General features: G+C 45.9%; 1 protein-coding gene across 1 annotated transcript in view; it reads right to left on the bottom strand.

Moving 5' to 3' along the window:
* Positions 1-200: 200 nt before the first annotated feature.
* The window catches only part of OPRD1 (opioid receptor delta 1), a 35,392-nt gene continuing 22,902 nt past the window's right edge, over positions 201-12,690 (bottom strand). Inside the window, exons 2-3 of the mRNA XM_088671320.1 lie at positions 2,970-3,319; positions 201-1,143 (exon numbers count right to left, since the gene is read on the bottom strand). Coding sequence (XP_088527446.1) covers positions 611-1,143; positions 2,970-3,319 — 883 coding nt within the window. The 3' untranslated portion in view covers positions 201-610. The remainder of the gene's footprint in view (positions 1,144-2,969; positions 3,320-12,690) is intronic.

The following is a 12,690-nucleotide window of genomic DNA, read 5'->3' on the forward strand; positions in this document are numbered from 1 at the left end:
GATTTAAAAATAAATGTAGTAGGTTTTTTTTGAGTGGGGAACACACCCAAGTCCACAGAGCAACTTGGAAGTTTAGAGAGTCAGTGATCTGGCTTGAGATGTCTTTTCAACTGTGCAGTCTGGTAATCCAGGAAGTATACAGAGCCACCGTAGATCCCTACAAAATACCTAGCAAATAATGAATGGAGGAAGCAACAGAATGAACACTGATGTGTTAATCAATGGCCCAACCGTCTACAACATAACAAAGATATGTGCAGTGAACTTTTCAAAAAATTTTAAAGCCAACACAGGCTGATTAAGAAAACATCAACCCTGTAAAAGACATTCAGTCTTAAGAATTCACTTCAGAACCAAAGCAATTCACACCCAAATATCACTTTGCAGTTGATGCCTCTCCTGTGGGTACTCTGCTCATGGTTGTAGGGGGGACTTAACATTTGCAACTACTTGCAAAAGTCGACAATGTTTGTGATCAGGCACCTTTCTCCCCCTTCTGGCCATACCTACGGTTCAGCTAAAATTCTGTAGTTGTGACCTGGGTCACTTCTGAATGCAGTTCATCCACTTTGCGTCCACGGGAGCCCCTCTTGTGGCTGTCCATGTCTAGTCATGCCGACTTATTGAGGACTTCAGAAGGAGTGCAAGTCGAGACACGCTCTCGTGTGGTGTTCCGGGCCCGGCTGAAGCTGCTCTGCTCCATATGTGACCGGAAGGGGAGGCAGAATTCTCGGAAGCACCTCTTGAAGTTCTCATCCAAGAAAGCGTAGAGGACAGGATTGAGGCTGCTGTTGGTGTAACCTAGGGCAATGCAAAAGTGGAGGCTGGCCATCACGTAGGGGTTTTTCTTGTCGATGCCCACGAGGGTCCAAACAATGACAAAGATTTGAATGGGTGTCCAACAGATGATGAAGGCAGCCACCACCACCAGCACCATGCGTGTGATACGACGCAGATTGCGGTCCTTCTCCTTGGAGCCTGAGAGGAGGCGGACACTCTTCAAGCGGAGAATCATGAGCCCGTAGCAGATGGTGATGACCAAGATAGGAACCAAGAAGGCAAAGATGAAGACACAGATCTTGGTGACTGTGTCCCAGTAGATCTGAGGTTCAGGAAACTGCAGGAGACACATCACGATGCCACCTGCAGGAAAAGGAGAGGAAGAGAGTGAGGTGGCTTTCATTTAGCAGATGGAGAAACGGAGATAGGTAGGTGTCCAGCTTGGACATTATTTCCCAAGGCTCCATCAGCACAGGTGCTGATTTTCACTGCCATCTGTTCACTGAAGCAAATGTAGGAATATCAGGACTCGCTGATATTGTAACTCCTAACTCATGCCAACATAATGGAGTATTTCCAAGAGTGTCTTGTATATGACTCAATCAACTAACTGGAACTCACAAAGCGAATAAAGCAGATTTCATTTTTTAACACTAATAGTAATATTAATAATACGAGTAATACTACTACTGATATTAATAGCAGCAGCAGCAGCAGCAGCAGCAGCAACAACAACAACAATAATGCAAGTGGAAACTCTTCTCCATGAGCCTACAGGCTCTCTCCCTCACCACCCAAGCCTGCCTCCCTGTCACTGGCAGAGGAAGAGGAGTCTGCCCCCCGGTGCCAGAGCATGAAGCTCCGCCACTGCTCCCTGTCATGATCTTTCAAATACTTTCAGCCCTCTTCTGGTTTTCTGGCTGTGGCCAGCCAAAGAAGGAAGGGAAGTTTACCTTTCTCTGCTCCAGCACACAAAAATCAAGATCATTGCCAGACCCTCAAACTGCCTCCGCCACCTATCTTCCTGCTGCTTCCTCCAACCTAACTTGCCTGCTGGCCTGGTTGCTTGCTCACTGCTAGCAAATAGGCTTTAAAGACTTAAGGCAAACGTTAAACAGTAACTCTAAGCAACTTCGCCCACAGTGTCTCACCCATTTCTCAGAACGAGGTACTGAGCACTCATGCCTTTGTTGGCAGCTACCATGCAGACTGGAGGAAAGCAGCAGGGTGGGGCAAAAGTTGGTAGGGAGAAGTGGTGGCAGAGCTAGCAAGCTAACCAACCAACTGGCCGGCTAGCTGTCACTCCCAATTCGCCATCTCAGCCATGTGACTCATTGTGCTCCCCACATCCAGGAGGGGAATCTTCTCTGGCTCAGAATCAAAATCTGAGATGGAAAAGAATTTGGGACTTTCAATACGTGTATTTGAGGTGGAACAGTATGAGCCCATGAGACTTGCATTTCCCATTCCAGAAATTGGAGTCTCTGGAACCATGCTTTTAGATAGCTCCTTTTCCTGGAGTTTAGACAAGATCATGGTGGTGGTATTTAGTGCCCTGTGTTTTAGAACTAACTCCCCGCCCCCTTGTTGCTCTTGGTGGTTCTTCAGATCCACATCCTGATGACTAGATGGTTGAATTTACATTAAATGGGTGATGTATGGTTTTAAATAGGCAACCAGGTTGGGAATATGGTGTGCAGAGAAGGTTCTTTAACTTAAAAAACACCACCACCAAATGCTATTTTATCCTCTGCCAAAGTCCCATAGGAACTATTTTGGGGAGGGAGACATTTTCTATCTATTGCAGAAAGGAAGCTGCTATTTGTGGTAGAACATTTTTCAAAACTGTGCTGTGAAGTCTGCGAAGGTTGCTTCATGACTGACACAGGGACTAGCCAATTAGTATTGTGGTGTGGGGAGGTGGCCTCATGCTTGAAACAGTACTATGCTAATATGCCTTCCACTGAAAACGGACAGATCCAGTGTTCCCTAAGCTTAGTCCAAGTCAGAAGGTTCTACGTGTGTCCAAAAATGTGGTGAGAGAACTTTTGCAGCAGACTGATAAAATCACACACATCTATGTACAGCCTTATGGGCATCTCTGGCTGTGGTTTATAGAGCAGGAAAGTGGCGCCTCCCAAAGCCCACACAAAGGAGGATTGACTGGAATCTGGCAACAAGACACTTGCCTTGAGATCGAGTAACAGCCATGATCATGATGGGCACCCCAATGACAGACGAAAGAACCCAGATGCAAACATTGATTAACTTCGCTTTTGCTGGGGTCCGGAAATCCAATGCCTTGACTGGATGGCAGACGGCTATGTACCGGTCCACGCTCATCATGGTGAGGGTGAAGATGCTCGTAAACATGTTGTAGTAGTCAATGGAGAGGACAACCTTGCAGAGCAGCTCCCCAAAAGGCCAGGTCTCCATCAGGTACTTAGCACTCTGGAAGGGCAGTGTGCTAGTGGCCAAGGCATCTGCCAAGGCCAAGTTGAAGATGTAGATATTGGTGGCTGTTTTCATCTTGGTGTATCTGCAGGGAGGAGACAAAGGGGAAAGTGTGTCAACTGCAAATTATGCTTGCTCTCTGCCCAGGAAGCACGAGTGTTTCCTGGTCTGGGTGAACAAAGGCCCCCAAGCTGTCAAATTTCTCGGCTTTGTTGTTGTACCCTTGTTTAGCTGGTGTGAAAAAAGAAAGAGGCTTGCAATGAATGATACAGTTAGTTCAAAATAGTATGTGAAATTCAGGCCCCCACCTCTGGGGATGGATTTATCATTCTTCCTCTGGTCTCTGTCAGTTTCAAAGGCATTCATTTATACATCTGGTCCAATAGCATTAATCCGGTTTTTCTAATTAAAAAAATGCACGAATATCCATATTTCCCTCCCCCCCCCACAAATGCCGCATTGCTAAACCAGTACACATTTTAAATATGTGTCTCATTACCTTTTAAAGCAGAGAACTGCATCACAAAGTTTGGAGAAGTGCAAAATGGCAAGGATAGCTCTGCATTTCAAGCCTGCACATTAGTTCAGGAGGTGTCAGCCAAGGCAGTTCATACTGAACTTGGGAAAGAATTAATTCCATATGCACCCTCCCCTCCTAATCCCTTTTGGTAGGACTTTGTAAGTCAATACAAGGACCATGAACTTGGCTGGGTAACAGATGGGTAGCTGATGCAGCTGTTTTAACAACGCTGCTACACTTTCTCAGCCAGAAACTCCCATCAGCAGTCTGGTCACTGCATTCTGCACCAGCTGGAGCCTCCAAACCAGACCCAAGGTGCAGCCCCACACAGAGCACATTGCAGTAAACCAGACTTGAGGTTACCAATACATGGACCACCGTGGTCAGGCTATGTTGTACCCCCTCTGGCGGAGGGAGTTTGCTTCTGAATACCAGTTGCTGGAAATCACAGGAGAGGAGGGTGATCTGGGCACCTGAGGCTGGGAAAGGCTGGACTAGCCTTTAGAATAAGGAGCCAGTGTGGTATAGGGGTTAGAGGGTTGGACTAGGACTCAGGAGACCAGGGTTCAAATCCCCACTTGGTTATGAAGCTCACTGGGTGACCTTGGGCCAGTCACCTCTCAGCCTGACCTACTTCACAGGGTTGTTGTGGAGATAAAATGAGGAGGGGGAGAACTGTGTGCACCACTTTGAGTTCCTTGTAAAAAAAAAGTGGATATAAAGGCAATAAAATAAATGCAATAAATAAATGTTGGCGCTGGAAGACCCTACTCCATGTAACCATCTGGAAGACTTGGAGACTGTTGCTGTTTATTAGCCCAAACTTATTCACAGGGCTGCCAGGAAAGATCCAGTGTGTGTGGGGGGGGGGAGGCCCCCGAGCCCTTTGGAAGAAGGATGGAATGGAAATGCAATATATTTTTATTGAAACATGGGGAAGGAGAGTGAAGAAATGAGTATAGTTTCTCCTCCGCAGCCTCCTTATTGTTCTGCCTCTTTCCCTCATCTTTCGCCTTTATTCTTTCATATCCTTCCTTCCCACATTAATCTCTCCTAGAGGGAATATATCTGACCAGAACTTTGATTTTCTTCTCTCTCTGTTTTTACCACCAGGATCCATTTTCTTCATTTTACTGTCTTGCTGAACAAGAACGTATCCATTAAATATGGATTTGAATGCTTGAATTATTCAAGGAAGCAAAGGACTCAGTTCTCCCTCCATCATTGCAGGGGGAAAGTTGAACATCTCAAAGATGCTGCCACTACACATGCCCAGTGGTTTCTGCTGTCACATTGGAACCACTGCTTTCTTTTATTCAAGGCCAATATGCACACTTAAGAGCAGCCTGAACCACTAAGGCTTAAAAGCCGGCAAGTATGGTATGTGCCGAAATCTGGGTGGCATTTTAAAGAGGGTTAGAAGGGATAGTTTTGCATTTCAAATAAACCAGCTGGACTACTCAAAGTAAAGCATAGAATTGCAAGAGAACTCAGAAGTCAACTAAACCAACCCCCTGTTTATTTCTGGAAGCCGACTGCTACAGCAATCTTGAAAGGTGGTCCTCAAGCTTCTGCTTGAGAAACTTACAATGAGAAACATCGCTTCCTAGGCAGTCTGTTGTACAATTTCACTGTAAAAACTGCCATTATCATTAAACCTTGGAGGATTTTTTTTTAAAAAAAGATTTATAGCCTGCATCAGTTATTCTTTTTCTTTCATTTGTCTAATTTTGTTTTTAATTTTTTTTTTTTGGCCCTGTTCCTTCTTCCCATGAATATTGTTAAGGACCCATTAAATCCTGGATATCGGTTTTCAAAAGCATCATCACCAGAGCGGTTGGAAAGCAAAGCAGAAAACCCAGGATTCAGTTGCTTTTGGAAAGGCAGCATTTACGATATACATATGAGAATGTTCCAGCATGTATCTCAGTTATATACACAAAGAGGGGAGTGATAACAATATTGATCTCTCTGTACATTGTGACAAAATGACTAGGCTATCTTGACACACATGCACACCAACCACCAGGAATCACTTTAGAACAGAAAAATAAATACGGTAAGTACTGTTCCACCATTCAAGCCCACTCATGCAGTCATCAGATAGCTTTGCTGCATTTTGCTAAAGGCATTCATCTTAAGGCTTATCAGTATTTGCATAGATACCTCTCACCTGCTTCCAGTGGGCATGTAGGAAGGACAAGAGGACTCCCCACCCCCCAAATTAAATAGCCACATTCATTGTCCTGACCCCAATAGTCCAAAATCCCTCTGCATGCAAGGAAGGATAGATCAATCTGCCAGTTTAGATTTATCTCAGTTTCTCATTTTCCCAGTATAAAATTCAGCTCTCCACAGTTCCACATTGGTTTGCGATTTATAAAATTTAAAAGTCCCCATTAAAATGTGTCAGCTTTCTTTTGGCAAGCAATTTCCCCTGATATAATGCATGTTCACGAATGCTTGTTTTTGTACACAAACTTTCCCCTAATATATGCATTCTTGCATGTAGAACAAGGAGAATTTTTGCAAAATTCTGAGAAGTGGAAATTTGGGACGGGGGTGGGGAACAGCTGGCTTTCAATTCTCGTGTTGTTTTGCCACATGAGGACTAAGTAGGTTTGCCTTTAAATGTCAGCAAAACTGAATTCCCCTCTCATTCCTACAAGTGAGCACCTGTTGCGCTGAGGCAGGGGGAAGGGTGTCCCTTGGCTGAATTCACATGTTAGAAAACAAACACAAAAAACACCACATTCCTTTTACACTGCACTACCTGTTACATTGTAGAACAGGATAGCTATACTGCCATGCCACGCTGCATTTCAAATGGTCGGAAAGAGCTGTCTGTTGCGAGACTGGCCCCAAATTTCATCACGTGGAATTGCAAAATAAATTTTTCTGAGTTAACAGGGTTGCAAACTGATCTTTCCCTCTCTGGAAACAATGGTCATAGAAACGAGTGCTACACTTCCAATAGATTTCACCAGGCTTCCAGAAGCGGCTTTTCCATTACGTAAAAGATAACATAAAACACAGAAATTAACGGGGAAGGAAATGTCAGGGGAATGGAAGAAAGGGCCATCTGCTTGCAGCCCCTTTCTATGCATCGCTACAATTGCCCCTAACGGAAAGCACCTTTTGTGTCCTTGGAGAGCCCCGACTCTCAGTTTTTGCACAACTACACAAACAAGGGCCTCTGTGCATGCTGTTGCTGTTGAAGAGGTGACTGTTGGTGAGGCCCACATGCCAGTGGTGTGCAAGAACAGAGGCCAAAGCAGCAGCAATGTACGGTGTGTGTGTGTGGCTTCTGCCCACACTCACACAGCCCTCTCCACGCAGGCAAACGAGAGGGACTAGCAGAGTTCAAAGACAAATTCCAGCCAGGCAAAAACATTCAAGGAGGGTGAGAAACAGGGCCAGTGAGGGATGTGGCTGGGGAGGGTATGTGACCTGAGGAGAGTCCCAAGAGCCAGGTAGAGAGGCTTGGGGGGGGTGCATCTGACCCCTGAACCTGAGGTTCCCCATCCTTCCCCTACACAAAAGCTACTTCAGCTCCAAGAAAGGTAAAAAGGTAAAGGACCCCTGAATGGTTAAGTCCAGTCAAAGGTGACTATGGGTTTGCAGCGCTCATCTCGCTTTCAGGCCAAGAGAGCCAGCGTTTGTCCACAGTCAGCTTTCCGGGTCATGTGGCCAGCATTACTAAACTGCTTCTGGTGCAACAGAACACCGTGATGGAAACCAGAGCGCATTGAAACACCATTTACCTTCCCACCACAGTGGTACCTATTTATCTACTTGCACTGGCATGCTTTTGAACTGCTGTAGGTTGGCAGGAGCTGGGACAGAGCAATGGGAGCTCACCCCATCACAGGGATTCAAACCACCAACCTTCTGATCAGCAAGCCCAAGAGGCTCAGTTGTTTAGACTACAGCGCCACCCGCATCCAATAGCACTCCAATAGCTATCTGTACAAGAAAGACCGATCCTTTTATAGGATTTTATGTTTAGGGGAGAGAAAAGGCTATTGTGTGAGAATTCACAAGGAAGAAGCATCAAAATTGCTTCAAGAGTTATCTCCCCTTCCCTCGCCCCCTTTCCTTTGGCAAAAAAAGAAATCATTTCCCCTCTATCTTTGCAGCTGCAGCACCAGCCACAGATTTCCACTCTCCTTGTCTCTTCTTTTTAATCTAATTCCCCTTGACTAAATAATTATGATCAATTGTTTTATTGTCTGCCAGGTTTGCTTTCAGAAATCTCTTTGGTAACCATGGGGAACTGATCGCCTGGAAATTTCCTGATTAACAATAATCGCTTGAAGTTTTACAGTTCTCTCCAACGATGTTACAAGCATTGCATAACAAAGCCCACAACATTCTGATTGTTTTGCCTGCAATAAAGAAATAGGGGGCAGGCAGGCAGACGGGTTTGGGGTGTGTGTGTTATTGTTGAATCTCATAATAAAACCAGAAGGTACTTGTTCCTTCCAAATGCTCAGCTTCTGGTCTTTTGCATTCGCGTTTAAATCTAATCTTAACATGACTGAGCCACCCCTACTTGTAAATGTTGCCAGGGCGGCTCACACAGCTAACAAATACAACCAAGACAGCACCAAATAAGGGAGAGGTCCAAACCCCCTTTGTGATGGAAGGTGGGGGAGCAAGAAGTTGGATTGGGTGCTGATGTCTCCACTGGGTGGAGGATGAGGGGTAGTCGGAGGCTCTAGTCGGAGGACCCTCCCCCCCAGGGAAGCCTCAGAGGAGGAAGGATCAGAGCCAGGGCAGTGGTGATGGGACACGGAAGACAGGTCAGAGGATAAAGTTGGGGGCAGAATGGTTGGATGCTGAACAAGCAACAGGCTTGAGTGAGGGAGAGAAGAAGAAGAAGAAGAGTTTGGATTTGATATCCCGCTTTATCACTACCCGAAGGAGTCTCAAAGCGGCTAACAATCTCCTTCCCCTCCTCCCCCACAACAGACACCCTGTGAGGTGGGTGGGGCTGAGAGACTTCAGAGAAGTGTGACTAGCCCAGGGTCACCCAGCAGCTGCATGTGGAGGAGCGGAGACGCGAACCCGGTTCCCCAGATTACGAGTCTACCGCTCTTAACCACTACACCACACTGGAGGAGAAGACCCAGAGGCAGCAAGCACGGCACACAGAAGCTCCAACACATTTAGTGAGAAGTGAAAAGATCACAGAGAGGGAAGCAATGGGGCAGACCCATAGAGTTTTGCAGATGCAGGACAGCCATCAGTAATGAAATATGACAGGCAAGCAGACATGGTCTTATACCGAGTCAGACCATTGGCCCATCTAGCTCAGTATTGCCTGACCGGCAGATATTCTTGGAGTTGTCAGGGAGGGAACCTGGGACCTTCTGGATGCAAAGCAGGTGCTCTATCACAGCTACAACCATTTCCCGCTTTGCCATCTCAGACGGACATGCCATCTAACAATAAAGTTGTCAATGGAGGAAATTTATGCATTCCACTGCAAATCAATGCCGTTGAGTGGCATTTTGGGAAACTCTCCTCTGGTGTCTTAGAAACATCTTGCTGACAAGCAATGTGGGGGTGGGGGGACTCAACTGATCGTGGCTGGACTTCTTCCTTTAGGGATTATGTGTCAGCTTGATTTTTATCTATCGCTGCCTTCCGCCCAAGGCCAGTAGAAGACATTAGTCTTCCTGGCTGATATCAAGCCTGAAGGCTTTTGCCGGTGAGATATTATCAGACTAATACTATGAACAGTATCAGTCAATTGCCATGGAAGAAAAGAACGCCAAGCACCATAAATCAAACTGGAATTCTTAGAATGCAATAATAATAATAATAATAATAATAATAATAATAATAATAATAATGCTTCCAATGTGACCATGCAATTGTGCAGTACATATAACCAGAATGCATGTGGCTAGCAGCTATTTGAGAAATACACAACCCCAGACCAAATAAACTGACGCTGTGTACACACCATGCATTTAGAGCATGCACACCTCCAAGAATCCTGAGAACTGTAGTTTTCTCAGCACCCTTAATAACACCACCCAGGTTCTGTTTTTTTTGGTGTGTGTGTGTGTGTGTTATGTGCTTCCCCCCTTCTATCTCCAAAATGAAAAGTGCCCAATATATTTTTGCATCCAAGCAATTTTATGATCACACCACCACACCACGCAGGATTTCCTATGGGAAGCAGAATCTTAATCTGGCATGCTAAGAACTGGAGTTTTGCTGCTGCTGATTTTAAAGGCAATTTCCTTGTTCTTAAGAATGCAATGATAAATGTGCGTAGGCGATGTTTGTTGAAAGCTTTTGTGATAGGGCTCAGGAGTTGACATCGTCAGGCACCTGCCAAGGCCTGTGCCCCAGCAAGAGACCCAACTGCTAACCTTAGCGCTCTCTTGCTCTGCTGTTCCTCCCTACAGATACTTCTGCCTGCACATCTCTCCTTCGTGGTGGAATGCGCAGCGACAGGCACACAGAGAACAAGCAGCCGTCTCACTTCCGCCTTAGCCTTTGCCTCTGGGTGGCCAATCACATTAGACCCAAGAAGAAGAGGGCAAACGAATGATGGGCAGGACTGGCTGTGGCAAGGAGGAGTGGGGGAGGAGGCCCTTGCTTAAGGGCCTCCGTGAATATGGAATTGGCAGGGTACCTTTGAACGATGCTCTTTCATCTGGCAACCCTCCCTAAAATTGCTGTGGTATGGGTCCAGCTGTGACGATGCTCTGAGTGTGGGAAGAGCCAGAATGTAGCGGTAGAGGGCCTGCTTTGTGTGCAGAAGGTCCCAGGTTTAATCTCTGGCATCTCCAGGCAGGGCTGGGAATGTTCCTTATCTAAAACCCTGGAGAGCCACTGCCAGTCAGCGCAGACAATACAGAGCGAGATGGGATGAACCAATGGCCTGATTCGGCATGCAGCAGCTTCCTAAGTTCCTAACATGATCTGATTCAGTGGGATTTTTTTTTTTGGCTCAGGACTCCGTACCAGCCAGGTAGATCTCTGGCTTGAGCTAAACCCTGCTGATATCACAAATTTGTGGAGTAAGCAGAGGCAAGATTACAATCAGGCTGAGCTAGCCTCCTCCACCTAACAGCAAGATTATTTGCCAAATAACTCTTCTGGGCCACAGTGGGCAGTGTTCAGCACTGGTGTGTGCATCAAAAAACAGATTGTGAGTTGAAGGGCTGCAGCTAATATCTTGGTACATGCACTGAATACATTTTTCACAATATTTTCCTGGATGAAAAGGATAGTTGGCAGCTGTTTGCGGTTCAGTGGCATTCTTATTCTAAGGCTATGGGCTCAAGCATAATAATACATAATAATAATAATAATAATAATAATAATAATAATAATAATAATAAGCTAGACCTTGCAAAACCTTTGTCCATGCACTGGAAAAGGTGACGAATGGATGCATGGATATTTGGGGGAATCACAGCTAAAGAATCCCCGACAGATGGAGTCTGTTATGTACTGAGCTGAATCCTAGATCGACTCCGAGTATATTTCAGAGTCACATACTTTTATGTTTGGATTCATTGAGGGTGCCTTCTGGACTTTGCATTTCTTGCCCTCTTGTGCAGCAGACCTGCTTCCGTTTAAAAACAAAACAGCAGACGTTTGCAGTAAGGAAAGTGATGGGGGGGAGACGTGCTGGAAAACCACAGCAATACCACGCTTGCTGTGGTATTGCGTTCCCTCCCTACAAACAAATCAAAACAGGATGTCCAATAAACAGCCGTCATCACAACCCCCCAGACTTTCTGCAAACAAATCAGGAGAAACAGGTTGTCTGGAAGCGACTTGACTGGGGACCAGTATAAGCCGTGAAGCATATGTGCTTGGTTTCCTGCTAGAAGCGACGAGATGGGCTGTTATCCAGAGCTGCCTTGGAAACCTTCATGAGTTTTACTGTTGTTTTGGGTGTCAGGTCTATTTCCTGGCAGCTGAGAATTCTATACCAGCCAAGGACGACATGAAGGAGAAGGCAGGCAGGAGACGAAAAGGCAGTTTCTATGATGGAAGATGTAGGGAACAGCCAAGCATATGGAGCCGCTCTGCCCTTGTAACTGGCGTGTCCCTGAAGTATCATGATTTGTAGTGATTAAGCAGCTAGTTAAAGAAACAATGAATTCAGAGGCACACTTGGAAGGGATTTAAGGGTTAAGGAGGTAGTGCAAGGATGAAGGAAGGCAACGATTGATTTATTTTTTAAGCAGTGGTGGGGAAAATATGGCTCCAGAAGGTGTGACCCAAAGTCGGTGCATCTAGCCCAGGCATCCCCAAACTTCGGCCCTCCAGATGTTTTGGACTACAATTCCCATCTTCCCCAACCACTGGTCCTGTTAGCTAGGGATCATGGGAGTTGTAGGCCAAAACATCTGGAGGGACACAGTTTGGGGATGCCTGATCTAGCCCATACTCTTTCTCTTGAATGCAGGGGTGCCAACTTGAATAAAATAAGGGGTGGGGGCAGGTAAGCCCTGCCCCACATAATCAATTACAAGATGCAGCACATGCACACCATTTGAATGGCAATGCTCATTAACTGGGGGGGGGGTCCTAGCCCCCCAAATTTTATTAGGGGCACCGAAGGGACCTCCGTACTTAGGAGTTGGCTCCTATGCTTGCTTATTATTTCATTTCATACTGTGCAACTTTGTATATTCCATTGTGCATGGCGGTTAACATGGAAATAAAATGGAGCAGAATTGCATCATTGCTGCTGTTGCTAATGATAAACACTGCGGAAGATAAGGAGTGAGTATTTCCCCCCCTCCTCCATCAGTCTTGTCATCTTGTTTCCTAACAAGGGTCTTGTGCCGTGAGCAGCTGCATGAAAGACAGAAATGCCCCTTCCCTCCCATGCCCAGCTCATTCATCATGTTCTGATTGCACTATAAACTACGGAAATGACTCTTCTGGAAAAC

The sequence above is a fragment of the Zootoca vivipara genome, chromosome 6, assembly GCF_965207765.1.
Source record: "Zootoca vivipara chromosome 6, rZooViv2.hap1.1, whole genome shotgun sequence".
Classification (NCBI taxonomy): domain Eukaryota; kingdom Metazoa; phylum Chordata; class Lepidosauria; order Squamata; family Lacertidae; genus Zootoca; species Zootoca vivipara.